This window comes from Herpailurus yagouaroundi, unplaced genomic scaffold (assembly GCF_014898765.1).
Source record: "Herpailurus yagouaroundi ecotype Mexico unplaced genomic scaffold, PumYag 208, whole genome shotgun sequence".
Taxonomy (NCBI): domain Eukaryota; kingdom Metazoa; phylum Chordata; class Mammalia; order Carnivora; family Felidae; genus Herpailurus; species Herpailurus yagouaroundi.
In genome coordinates, this window is record NW_024412439.1 from 10,006,152 (window position 1) to 10,019,833 (window position 13,682).

Genomic DNA, 13,682 nt, shown 5'->3' on the forward strand with positions numbered 1-13,682 from the left:
CTCTCTCCCCATTGGCTCTCTCCTCCCCTCTCCCCATTGGCTCTCTCTTCCTCTCTCCCCATTGGCTCTCTCCTCCTCTCTCCCTATTGGCTCTCTTCTCTCCCCTCCTCCCCATTGACCTTCCCTCTTTTCGGGGGTTCTTAGGCTCTTCTCAACCTTGGTTATTCCTCTTCTCCATCACCTGCAGCTCCTCTCTTCCCCCTCCTGTTGGTTGCCTTGCTCATATCTTTAATATGATTATTTCTCATTTACCTAAAAGCCTCCTTTCCTATCTTTTGGTTGGCTTCTATATTTTCTATTTTTCCTTCTTGTCTTTCCCCAAGGCGATCAAGCTTATTTTTCCCAGTTCCCATCTCTCACAGTGCCAGGCGTGTGTAAAGCAATAGGTGACACTGAGATATTGACGAGATAGAGTCCCTGTTCCAAGGAACCTTTCTTCTAGTTGGGGAGACAGGGATGTTAGGGTAGTGCCATGGGTGCCGGTAGGGGTGATTAGGGAGCTGCAGAGACAGGAAAGGAGGGTCCCAACCCAGGCTGAGGGAGGAGGAGAAGGCTTCCGGAAGAAGTGACCATCCTTGAGGGGGTGAGTCAGTTATCTGGTGGGAGGGGAGGGACAGGGGAGAGGGAAGAGCGCGCCCAGCAGCACAGAGGCAAGAGAGACGGGCACATTTAGGGAGACCAGAGTAGCTCCGTCTGGCTGAAGTTCAAGGACGATGGAAGAGAGAGGAAGGCATGAGAGACGTGATAAGCCCTTTGAAGAGACCGTAATCTATCCAGGGCGAGGGAAGCCCCTGGGAGGCTCAGGACAGGGGTGTGACACAGTCAGATTTGTCAGGTGTCTGAAGCTTGAACTGATTGTTGGGTGGAGAAAGGCCGGGGCAGGTGAGCATTGAAGCTGAGACCTTTTGGGGAGATTTTGTTTCAGGCTTTAGATCAGAGGTGCTGCGGCCTGAACCGGGGCAGTGACGGTGAGAATAGAGAACGAGGATCGATTCAAGTGACTTTTAAAAAGTAAAACTGACAGGATGTGATGTCTGGATGGGTGGGGGGGGCGGTGGGGGGGGTTAGGGTTAGCGTGGGAGGGGGGAGGTAAGAGGAATCGAAGGTAACTCCCGGGGTCTCACCTGTGCTAGTTACAGAGAACTGAAGATGGTTTTTGTCACCACTTCCTCCACCTGCCCCCCATCCAGTCTCACCGCTGCCCCAATCGCCTCGCTCTCCTCTTCTCGCTCACTATTCCCATCCTTTCTCCCACTGGCTACCCCAGGTCCTCTTGGAGGAGACTAGGGGCATTGGTGGGGAATATTCCAACCCCCACCCCCTTGATTCACGGCCCTCTCTCAAGTGCAACCCTTTGAGGAAGGTCTTTGTGGTGGTTAGTTTACTGCCCACTGCCATCTAAATTCTTTTAATTTTTTTAATGCTTATTTATTTTTGAGAGAGAGAGAGAGAGAGAGGGAGACACAGAATCTGAAGCAGGCTCCCACGTGGAGCTCGAACTCATGGACCGGGAGACCATGACCTGAGCCAAAGTCGGAAGCTTAACCGACTGAGGCACCCAGGTGCCCCTAGGCCCTCCCCTTTTTGTGACCGGTCTCTAGTTAGATGGTGTGACCCAGGATTCTGGATTCTCAGGGAATCCTGGGTATTGGGGTTGTTGGCAGTAAGCCGTGGATCTAAATAATTATGGAAGCCCCTGGCTCCACCTAGGGTCCTTTCTGCTTCCCGCAAGGCTTGTCAAGGCTCTCCAAAAGTTACGACCACCTGACGAAGCCCCAGAGGAAACACCTCTAAACTGGGCGTGGAGGTCGCATCTGCCTTTGTCCTCCTGTCCCGTTCTCTTACGAACACCAGCAGCGCAGGGGCACCTGGGGGGCTCCGTCGGTTGAACACCCGACTTCGACTTCGGCTCAGGTCATGATCTCGCGGTTTGGGAGTTCGAGTCCCAAACTCTGTGCTGACAGCTGGGAGCCCAGAGCCTGCTTCAGATTCTGTGTCTCCCTCGCTCTCTGCCCCTCCCCCGCTCACACTCTGTCTCTTTCTCCAACATAAATAAACATTTAAAAATTAAAAAACACACACACACACACACACCAGCAGTGTATTATAGACTGCCTGTCCCAGTGGTGTTGGAAGCGGGTTCACTTTGAAGCTGACCGCAAGACATCACAGTGTAGCGTTCACTAGGGTTTCCTCCTTGGAGCTGGGCTTGGGGGGGGAGGGGGTCCCCTGGCCTACACTCTGGAAGCAATCCCAATACACCAAGATGCCCCAAGCAAGCCCAGCGCCTCTGTTTACCCAGGAAACGTCAGAACAGGTAGAGCTTGCTCTCTCAGTCTCTCCCCACTGCCTCCGTCTTCCCGTCTCCCGTTGACTCCATGCCCTTCTCCCCTCTCCCCTCCTCCCCTCTTCCCTCCTCCCAGGTGCCTCTACCTGCAGCAGATCCAGGTCAGAGGGCAGCTCCTGGCGCTCCTGGGCCCTGCGCAGGCTGTCCATCACGCTGCCCCCGGGGGGACAGTGCCGCGTGAGGGTGAGCACCGCATCGTGGGCCCTGCGAAGCCGGGAGCTGTTGGCCAGGGCGGCCAAGGCCTCGGGGCCCGGTGACAGGGCGTAGTGGAGCGTGTCAAAGGGCAGGAAGACCAGGGAGCCGTCGGCCAGGCCCAGCTCTTCGGCGGCCTCCAGCAGGCAGCGCTGCTCCCGGCCGCCCAGCAGCACCGAGTGCATCACCATGATCACGGCTGGGGACCGAGACCCCGGGCTCACTGCTGCGCCCCGCTGCCCGCGCCGCCGCGCCCGCCCCTCCCTCCCCGCACCCCGCACCCCGCACCCCGCGGCGGAGCCTACCTCTGACTCTGGGCCCGTCCTGGACCCTCCTCAGGGCCTCCCGGGCCCCGGACACGTCCGACGGCTCCATGGTGGTCACCAGGGCAACGGGCAGACCCCGCGCCCTGAGCGCGGCGGACAGGGCGCGTCCCGCCTCCACCCACAGGTCCTGGGGCGCGGTGACCAGGGCCACGCGCGCCCAGCGGAAGGCGCGGAGGAGAGCGTAGAGGGCGTCCGCCGCGGGCGTCACCGCGGGGGCCGTCGTGCCCGCCGCCCGCGTCCCGGGGCAGCCCCAGGGCACCAGCGTGACCCCCGCCTCCTGGGCCAGGAGCTCGGCCGGCCGGCAGGCCGCGGGGTTCACCGGGCCCACGAGGCCCGAGACGCGGCCCAGCGCGGACGACACCGCCCCCAGGGAGCCCGGCGTCCGGCACGGCTCGGGCAGCAGCGCGACCTCGAAGCGGGGGGACCCTGCCATGGCAGGGTCGTGGTTCAGGCGGGCGGCGGCCAGGCGGGCGGCCAGGTCCGGGCGGGCGCGCGCGAAGATGGGGTCGCAGGCCCAGGGGCCCAGCACCCCCACTGTGAAGACGGCGGGCCGGGCGGAGGGCGGCAGGAGCAGCAGAAGCAGCGGCAGGGCCCGGGGGACGCCGGGCGGGGATGGAACCCGCCGCGCGGGGGCGCGGCGCCGGGGGTCCGGACACCCACCCGCGGGGAGGGCGCACGCCGTCATTGCCGGCTTCTGGGAGCATAAGCAGGGCCGGATGAGCGGCCGGGGGGGGGGGGGGGCGGTGGGGAGGGGGGCACAACTCTCTTAGGGTTCTGTCCGCAACCTCCAGCTTCTCAAAGCCCAACTAACCCCGGGGCATGTCCCCACTTCCACAGCCCCCTCCTCTGGCTTGGACGACTCTACGGGAGTCAAGGGCATGGCCGCACCCCCCACACCCCGTTTCTCCTGCTTCCTGTTCCCCTCTTGCCCGCCCCTCCTCCCTCATCAGGGCCGTCTGGGGTCAGCCGAGACATGCCCACGCCCTCCTTGGATCCATCTGGGGCAGAAGGGGACCCGAATCCGTGCCTGCGGAGGGGCCTTAGCCACTCACCGGAAAGTCCGGGGCTCGGGCCCAGGCCCGGGGTGAGGGGTCACGGGGCAGATCCCCCTTCTGGCGCCCTCCCACAGGTCTCCTTTGCCAGCCCGGCCGGGGCGGGGGGTGTGGGAACAGCTGTCCAGAGTCCTTAATCTCCTCAAGCTGATTAAGGTCCCTTAATCAGGCAGGGAGGAGTTGGTGGAGGATGGGGCTCCCTGCAGAGGAGGCTGTCCCGGCTTCCAGGCCTCCAGCAGATTCTCCTCCATGCCTCTCAACAGCCCCCCTCCCCTCCCCTCTACACCCCCCCCCCCAACAAAAGCACCTGCAGGTTCGCCTTTTCAAGCTGCTGCCACATTACTCTTCTCAGCCTGGGAAGCGATGAGTTGTGCCCCTGGACACCTATGGGTGACCAGTTTCAGGGTGGGAGTTCTCTGTCTCATTCCCTCCAATCACCTGTTACCACTTTCGGCAGCCAAAGCCAAGCCCCATCCCTTGGCTGGCAAAGTCTGAACCCCGGAGCCCAGACCCAAACCAGTCTGATACCCTTTTCTCTCATCTGCCCACCCTCGATTCTCCGATTTCCACTTCTCTGTGCCTAGAAACCCGTCCCTGTGGCCTATGGGAAGGCAGAACCCCAGGAAATAATGCAAAGACCTCTGGGCTCGGGCAGACCTGGGTTCAAATTCCTCCTTCCTGGCTTGGTGAACTTGGGAAAGTTGCTTAATCTCTCTGAAGGTGGTTGTGAAAATTACCTGTGATAAAGAATATAACGTCTGGATGACAAAGGTAATTAAGACAGATTCAGCCTCCAGACGTGATACGCTGAGAAAGACACAATCTTCGTAATATTGCGGATGCAAAATCGCACATCACTGCAGCTGTGCAGACGTCCAGCTGAAAGTGCTCTCATCAAGCCTAATCTAATCACGAGCTAACATCAGATAGACACAAAATGAGGAACATTTTACTAAAAAGGGGGTGGGGGGGGCAGGGATGGGACTGTATTCTTCAAAAACATCAGTATTCTAAAAGACAAATAAAGAAAAGTTGAGGAACTGTTCCAGATTAAAGGAGGCAAAAAAGACATGATGATTAAATGCAACACCTTCTCCTGGCTTGGACCCTACACTATAGGGTTTTTAAAACTGCTATAAGGTTATAGGGTTTATAGGGTTAAGTGGCTTATGGGGTTATAAAAATGCCATAGGGAACATCAGCATCAAATATGTCCGCTGACAAAATTGGGATATGAATGGGAGATTTGATAAAGTTATTTTATCAATGTAAATTTATAACGTTGATAAACGTGCTATAGTTATGTAGGAGACTCCCTACTCATAGGAAATACACACTAAAGCATTTAGCTGTAAAGCACCATAATGTACGTAACTTACCTTCAAATAGTTAAGAAATACTATGTATATACTATACATCACATGTATTACATTTGCTATGTTGTTTATATTATATATACCAAATAATAAACGAATGGGTAAAATGTTAAAATGAGGTGAACTAGATAAGGGGTATAGGAGTGTTCTTCGTACCTTTTTTATCTTTGCAGCGTTTTGTAAGTTTAAAATTACTTCCAAATACACAGTTAATAAAAAACGTGTGGATGAAAAGAGAATACCTATATCAATTCAAAGTAGGAAAGGATTTCTCAAACAAGATGCATAAAGTACAAACCATAAAGGGAAACACTGACACATTTGAAAACATCAAATTTAAACTTTCTGGGGGCGCCCAGCTGGCTCAGTCAGAGGAGCATGCAACTCTCAATCTCATGATCATGAGTTCAAGCCCCATGTTGGGTGTAGTGATTACTAAAAAACAAAAGAGAACAAAAAAAAAAAAAAAAAAAAAAACCAACCAAACAAAAACCACACACTTGATTAAAAATATTTTAAAATTTAAAAATTTCTGGTCAGAAAAGCATATAACAAAGAGAAAACATAAGCCAAAGACAGGAAGATAGTTGCAAAACATTAACAAAGGATGAATACCCAAACATACATGATATGAAAGAGATAAACAACCCACTACAAAAACGGGCAAATGATATGAACAGGCAAGTCATGAGAAAAGCCTAAGGAAAAATGTTTAACCTCACTAATATTCAAGGAAGTACACAATAAAACAGTGAAATACCCTTAATATCTATCAGATGGCAAAAAATAAGGTGTGAGAATAGCAAATGTTGGTACAAATAGAAGAAGACGCAATCCCTTCATATTGGTGACGAAGATGTAAATTGGTGGGCGGTTTTTGCAACACTTAGCAGAGTCAAAGCAACCCCACTTGCAGGCACGACCTTGGAAAAACATTTATTTGTGCATGAGCAACTTGAATAAGGAATCATTCATTCATTCAAAAAACACTCATGAATTTCCACTGTGACAGGCACTGTTTTAGGCTCTAGGGATACAATGCGAATGAAGAGTTTTAAGACCTCACGGAGGTGAACACTTGATCACTATATTCAGGGATTTTAAATAAGTGTTACTTATTTTTTTAAGTTTATTGTTTATTTATTTATTTTGAGAGAGAGAGAGAGAACGAGAGAGAGCAGTGGAGGGGCAGAGAGAGAGAAAGAGAGAGAGAGAGAGAGAGAGAGAGAGAGGGAGAGAATCCCAAGCAGGCTCCGTGCTATCAGAGCAGAGCTTGACTCTGGCGGGACTCAAGCTCACAAACTGTGAAATCACGACCTGGGACGATATCAGGAGTCTGATGCTTACCCGACTGAGCCACCCAGGAGCCCCTTAAATAAGTTTTAAATAAGATATTTTGAGGGGCGCCTGGGTGGCTCAGTCGGTTAAGCGTCTGACTTCGGCTCAGGTCATGATCTCATGGTTTGTGGGTTCAAGCCCTGCGTCGGGCTCTGTGCTAACAGCTCAGAGCCTGGAGCCTGCTTCGGATTCTGTGTCTCCCTCTCTCTCTGCCCCTCCCCACTCACACTCTGTCTCTCTCTCTCTCAAAAATAAATAAACATTAAAAATTAAAAAAAAACATTTTGAGGGGTGCCTGGGTGGCTCAGTCGGTTAACTGTCCAACTTTTTTTAAACTTTTTTTTTATTGTGGCAAAAGGTGCATAATATAAAATTTACTATTTTAGCTATTTTTACGTGTGCAATCCAACAGCATGAAATATATTCACTGTCACCACTATCCATCCCTAAAACTTTCCATCATCCCAAACTGAACCACCATACCCAGTAAACAATAACTCCCCATCTCCCCTCCTCCCAGCCCTGGCAACCACCGTTCAAAGTCTCTATGACTTTGACCACTCTACGTACCTCGTAGAAGTGGGATCATTATCGTATCTGTCCTTTTATGTCTTGCTTATTTCACGCAGAGTAATGTACTCAAGGTACATCCGTATTGGAGCAGGTGTCACAATTGCCTACTTTTTAAAGGCTGAATGATATCCCACTGTGTGCATATTCCACATTGTGCTTAGTCATTCATCTGTCCAGGGACTCTTGTCTTGCTTCTACCTTTAGGCTATTGTGAACGTGGCTGTTCAAATACCCATTTAAGTCCCTGCATTCAATTCTTTTGAGTCTGTACCTAGAAGAGGAATGGCCGGACCACATGTGCAATGTTTTTCGGAGCGGCCACCCCATTTTATATTCTAGGGGCAGAATAGTTTAAATCCATCCCGGTCCTCGTGCACAGGTGACACAGCCTGACTCCAGCCACCACACTGGCCCCCCTCTTCCAGGGACCCATTGCAGAACTTGTTTATGTTTCTCGTGTCTTGCCTGCTAAACTTGCATTTGATCTGTACGCACTGGAGCTAAACAGCTCTCTTACGTAGGGGGTGGGGCCAGCTCTTAAAGTAGCAGGTGCCACTGGAGTTACCAGAGGGCAGAATTAAATTTAAATCCAAGTCCTATAAATAACCCCAGCCACAGGTGATGCGCCCCCTCTGGAAGGTCTTGGTTTCTCTCCTTGTTCTCCTCTCCTTGTTTAGAGAAGGGAAAAGGTCCCTCTTCTGGGATTTTTAGTCCCTCACCCACCCCCCATGGAGTCATGAAATTTGGACTTGACAGAAGGAATGAGAAGTTTCTGTTTGTGGAACTGCTACAGCAGTAGACGAGGAAAACCATGTTTCCTTAAAGTTTAAATGAGGCGAAAGGACTTTTTATCCAATTTGGCTTGAATCTGAGAGTAGCAGGCAAGTCCTGGGGGAGTCTGATTCTTAAAAAACAATTCAAGTTGCGTTAGAAAAGGACGCTGAATCTAAAATAGAAGGCAAAAGCCAGGCTTACACTGCAGTTTGTCATAAAGAATAGTGGTGAGGGAACATGGAAATAGATCGTGTTTCCCTATGCAATTAGAAAATGAACTTTAAACCACCATTTTTGGGGACTCCTGGGTGGCCCAATCAGAAGAGCGTGTGACTCTTGATCTTGAGGTTGTGGGTTCAAATCCTACTTTGGGCATATAGATTACTTAAATAAATAAAGCTTAAAAAAAAAAAATCTTTGAGAGGGGCACCCGGGTGGCTAAGTCAGTTAAGCATCTGACATCAGCTCAGGTCATGATCTCACCATTCATGGGGTTGAGCCCTGAGTCAGGCTCTGTGCTGCCACCTCAGAGCCTGGAGCCTGCTTCAGATTCTGTGTCTCCCTCTCTCTCTCTGCCCCTCTGCTGCTCTCTCTCTCTCTCTCTCTCTCTCTCAAAAATAAATAAACGTGGGGCGCCTGGGTGGCGCAGTCGGTTAAGCATCCGGCTTCAGCCAGGTCACGATCTCGCGGTCCGTGAGTTCGAGCCCCGCGTCAGGCTCTGGGCTGATGGCTCGGAGCCTGGAGCCTGTTTCCGATTCTGTGTCTCCCTCTCTCTCTGCCCCTCCCCCGTTCATGCTCTGTCTCTCTCTGTCCCAAAAATAAATAAAAACATTGAAAAAAAATTTAAAAAAAATAAATAAATAAACGTTAGAAAAAAGAAAGAAAATATATCATTTTATGTAATTCTCAATTCTCTCCTCAAAAATATTTTATTTTGTATTTGTTGCGTAAGAAGGTAACACATTTAACATTTCATAGGATTAAAAATAAAATAAATTTAAAAAAGAATACTGTGAAAAGTCCCCCTCCCTGTGCCCTCTTAGTTTGCCCCTTTGAGTAGGCAGTCACCGTTAGATTGTTATTTATCCTCCGGGGATCCTTCGAGGTACACAAGCCAATAAGACATATTTGCTTACAGTTCCCTTTGACATAAAAGGTAACACGGGTCTATACTTTGCTCTTTGATTTGGATGACAGATCTTGGAGGTCCTTTCCTGTCTTGTTTCATAAGAGATGGTTACAGCTACATGGTATTCCACTGAACGGAGGCCACATCATCTGGTTGACCAGTTACCTGTTTGCCTATGACTAGCTCTGCTCCAATAAATTGCCCTGCCTGCGTGTTTATAAGCCATTTGTATATCATATTCTGAGAATTGTCGGTGTATTTACCACTTTTCTATTGGGTTATTGGTATCTTTCTTACAGTTTTTTTTTTTTTAGAGCTTTTTAAATGTTAGGAGAATTACACATTTGTGATATGATCTGCGAAAGTATTTTCCAGAGTGTGTTGGGGCGCCTGGGTGGCTCAGTTGCTTAGGCAACCAACTCTTGGTGTCGGCTCAGGTTGTGATCTCACGATGTGTGAGATCGAGCCCTATGTTGGGCTCTGTGATACCAACGCAGAGCCTGCTTGGGATTCTCTCTCTCCCTTTCTCTCTCTCTCTCTCTCAAAATAAATAAGCATGAAAAACATGTAAAAATATTTTACCCGTGTGTGTGTGTGTGTGTGTGTGTGTGTGTGTGTGTTTTGTTTGCTTTTAACACGGGTGTGTTTTCAACAAGCACGTTTTTACGTGTGTCTTTTAAGATTTTTTTAAATATTTTTTTTGATTTCAGGTCATTATTTAACAAGCCTTGGCCAGGCCAAGGTTATAAACAAATTCTCCCACTGTTTCCTTCAAGGACTTATATTTCACTTTTGATGTTTAAATCTTTGACCCCTTGAAATTTGTCTGCCATCAGTTATGGATTCAGCGTGATTTTCTTCTGCTGGCTCCAATTGTCTTGTTCTTATTTCCTGAGTAATTTAATTCTCCCCCATATTCGTCATAAAGGACATTCCTGAATCTATCTGCATTGATTTCTGGACTTTCTCTCCGCTTCCATTGGTCAGTCTGTCTAATATGAACCGGTAACATACTGTTTTCATTACTGAAATAATATTTCAAAATAAGTAATAGAGCTACTCTCCACCCCCTTCCCTGTCTCATTGCTTTTCTTTTCCAGAAATTTCCTGGCTATTCCTACGCATTAATTTTTGAATATAACCTTTACAATCAATTCGTCTAGGATTTTATTCCAAAGCACGACGACTTTCACTGTTATTGTATCAAATTTAAAAATGGATTTATGGAAGGTTTCTATTTTATAATGTTCAATCTCTTGATGCAAGAATATGGCATATAGGCTGATTTGTTCGAGAGTCCCTTTATGAAAAGTTTTAAACTCCTCTTTAAATAGATTCGATGCGTTTCTTATTAAGTTTTCTGGAAGGTATTTGTCTTTCAATTGCTCTTATAGAGTTTCCCGTTATATCTTCTGACTGGTTGTTGCTATTACTTTCTTTCTTTTTTTTAATTTTTTTAAATCTTTATTTATTTTTGAGAGAGAGAGAGAGAGAGAGAGAGAGAGAGACAGTGTGTGAGCAGGGGTGGGGCGGAGAGAGAGGGGGACACAGAATCCAAAGCAGGCTCCCGGCTGTCAGCACAGAGCCCGATGCGGGGCTCGAACTCACAAACTGTGAGGCCATGACCCGAGCCGAAGTCGGACACTCAACCGACTGAGCCACCCAGGCGCCGCTGCTAATTTCTATTTTTCTCTTTATGATATACCTTGGGCATTTTCCCATGTTCTTGGATATAGATTTACCTCATTTCCTTAAGTAGCGTTCCTCTGTTTGAATGTATATGAAGGGAAGGACCTTGGGATGGGAGATGATCCAGGTGGTCCTAAATGCCATCACAGGTGTCCTTATAAGAACGCAATTATACATAATATATAGAATATAACATATTACATAATATGTACGTACCATACGAGGAAGCAATGTGACAACTGGGAATATGCTATTCTGTTGTCTTTGAAGACAGAGGAAGGGGTCATGAGCCAAGGAGTAGCAGGGATGCAGCTTGGGGAGCTGGGGTGGCTCAATCGGTGAAGCATCTGATGGCTCTTGGTTTCAGCTCAGGTCATGATCTCACGGTTTCACGAGTTCGAGGCCCACGTGGGGCTCCGTGCTGGCAGTGAGGAGCCTGCTTGGGATTCTCTCTGTCTCTCTCTCTCTCTGTCTCTCTCTCTCTCCTTCTGCCCCTCTTCCACTCATGCTGTCTCTCTCAAAATAAATAAACTTAAAAAAAATTAATAAAAATTAAAAAAGAAAGAAAACCATAAGAGAAAATATTTATAGTACTGTGCTGTATTTATGGGGGGAGGGAGCTGCATATTAAGTGGGCTCATGAAGTTCTGTTCCAGGGGACCGAAGAAGGAATCCCCAATTCCCCAATTCCCCAGGTAGCAGAGCCAGTCCATTGAGGGCCACAGGGAAAAGGCCAGACCGCACCTTGGGCTGGCAGATTCTGGATCTTTCTCATTCAGCCGGGTTTCCCCGTGGCTTTTAATACTTGCAGAAGTGTTCAGGGCATGCTGGAAGAATGTCCCAAAGCTAGAGTCCAATGGGAACCCTTGTCCTCCCCCATGGGGCTGGGGTGATCTCTTTTGAAATCCAGGACAGGTACAGGGACCAGCGCCCCCCTTCACCCTCTCACTCCCCTACCCCCCCCCCACCCTCACCCAGAGCTTCAGGAAATGGGTGAAGGGCACCCCATGGAATCCAGCATCCAGACCTGATTTCAATGATAAAACCCTAGAGGCTGGATTGGTGCCGTCTGTGAAAGGGGTGTCTGTAGGGGGAAGGGGATGTGCTGGCCTGGGGGCGGGCTGTGAGCTGTTGTGACGGGCACCAGCACCCTCGGGCCCCACAGGGTGACGTAGGCGCTCTTCCGGTAGAGGTGCCATCTGCCTTCCTCCGGCTCTGGGCGGGCTTGTGATTATGGCCGAGGTGGTGCTCAGGTGAGGTTGTAAGAGCCACCGTGTAAGCAGTCTGGTTGTCCCCAGGCCACCACGCTATAGGGAAGGTGGTGACCTGAGCGGAAGTCCAGAGTCGGACGCTTAACCGATTGAGCCCCCCAGGCGCCCCTGTAGTTTTTCTTTTCAACCACAGCTGTTGAGGGGCGCCTGGGGGGCTCTGTCGGTTAAGCGTCTGAATTTGGCTCAGGTCGTGATCTCACGGTCTGTGGGTTCGAGCCCCACGTCCGACTCGGCGCTGACAGCTCAGAGCCTGTTTCAGATTCCAAGATACAGGACATTTTCCTCACCTCAGAAGGTTCTCTGGTGACCATTTGCAGCCAGTCCTGTCCCAGTTCCTGCCACAGGGAAAAAAACCACTTGCTTCTTTCACTGTATTAGTTTGGTTTGGCTTGTGTGTGTGTGTGTGTGTGTGTGTGTGTGTGTGTTGTAACTGAGATGTAGTTGACATCTCACGTTGTATTCCTTTTAGGTGTAAAGCATAATGATTGTGTACATGTACACAGTTTGAAATGGTTATCACAGTCAGTGATATTGTGACGTCCATCACCACACAGAATGTAAAAATTTCTTTTCCTGGGGTGCCTGGCTGACTCAGTCCAAAGAGCATGTGACTCTTTATCTCGGGGTCATGAGTTCAAGCCCCACGTTGGGTGTAGAAACTACTAAATTTTTTTTTTTTAATAAACTTCAAAAATGTTTTTTCTTATGGTGAGAAACTTTAAGATCTACTCCTTAGCAACTTGCAAATACACAGCACGGAATTGTTAACTGTAGTGACCAGTCTGCTTTACATCCCTGGGACTGATTTATCTTATAATGGGAAGATTGAATCCTTTGCTCATATTCACCCCCTTTGTCCTTCCCCCACACTCGTCCCCAGCAACAACCAACCTGTTCTCTGTATCTGCATCTTTGTGTGTTTTTTTAAATGTTTATGTTTGAGAGAGACAGACAGACAGACAGACAGAGTGTGAGTGGGGGAGGGGCAGAGAGAGAGGGAGACACAGAATCCGAAGCAGGCTCCGGGCTCCAAGCTGTCAGCACAGAGCCCAACACGGGGCTCGAACTCACGAGCCGTGAGATGATGACCTGAGCCGAAGTTGGACTCTTAACTGACTGAGCCACGCAGGAGCCCCTATAACTTTGGGTTTTTTCAGATTCCACAAGTAAGCAAGATCATGCAGTATTTGCCTTCCTCTGTCTGATTTATGTCACTTAGCATAATCCCCTCCAGGTCCATCTATGTTGTCACAAATGACAAGATTGCATTCTGTTTTATAGCTACGTAATATTTCAGGGTGTGCGTGTGTGTGTGTGTGTGTATCGAATTTTGATCCATTCATCCGGGCTATTGTAAATCACACTGCAATGAACACAGAGGTGCAGAGAACTCTTCAAGATAGCGATTTCATTTTCTTCAGCTAAATACCCAGAAGTGGGAACGTTGGATCATACGGTAGTTTTAATTTTCTCAGGAGCCTCCATACCGTTTTCCACAGCGGCTGCACCAGTCTGCGTTCCCACCAGCAGTGTGCGAGGGTCCCCCTTTCTCCACATTTTCACCAACACTTCTTGTCTTTTTGATGACAGTCATCTAACAGGTGTAGCTTTTGAC

General features: G+C 49.3%; 1 protein-coding gene and 1 long non-coding RNA gene across 3 annotated transcripts in view; both read right to left on the minus strand.

The window, feature by feature from the left end:
* Nucleotides 1–4,174, minus strand: part of GUCY2D (guanylate cyclase 2D, retinal) — a 15,371-nt gene extending 11,197 nt beyond the window's left edge. The window contains exons 1-3 of one of the 2 annotated variants that reach the window (XR_005784061.1): nt 3,918–4,174; nt 2,845–3,559; nt 2,434–2,738 (exon numbers count right to left, since the gene is read on the minus strand). Coding sequence is in view for 1 of the 2 variants with exons in the window: in XM_040453308.1 (XP_040309242.1) it covers nt 2,434–2,738; nt 2,845–3,550 (1,011 nt within the window). In the remaining variant the exon portion in view is untranslated. The remainder of the gene's footprint in view (nt 1–2,433; nt 2,739–2,844; nt 3,560–3,917) is intronic. The other variant, XM_040453308.1, reaches the window with a different exon arrangement.
* Nucleotides 4,175–4,220: 46 nt separating this feature from the next.
* LOC121015966 (uncharacterized) lies at nt 4,221–7,671 on the minus strand. Its single transcript, XR_005784063.1, has 3 exons — nt 7,202–7,671; nt 4,575–4,654; nt 4,221–4,301 (listed from the first exon to the last, which is right to left on the minus strand). It is a non-coding gene; the product is annotated as an uncharacterized LOC121015966 (long non-coding RNA).
* Nucleotides 7,672–13,682: the final 6,011 nt, after the last annotated feature.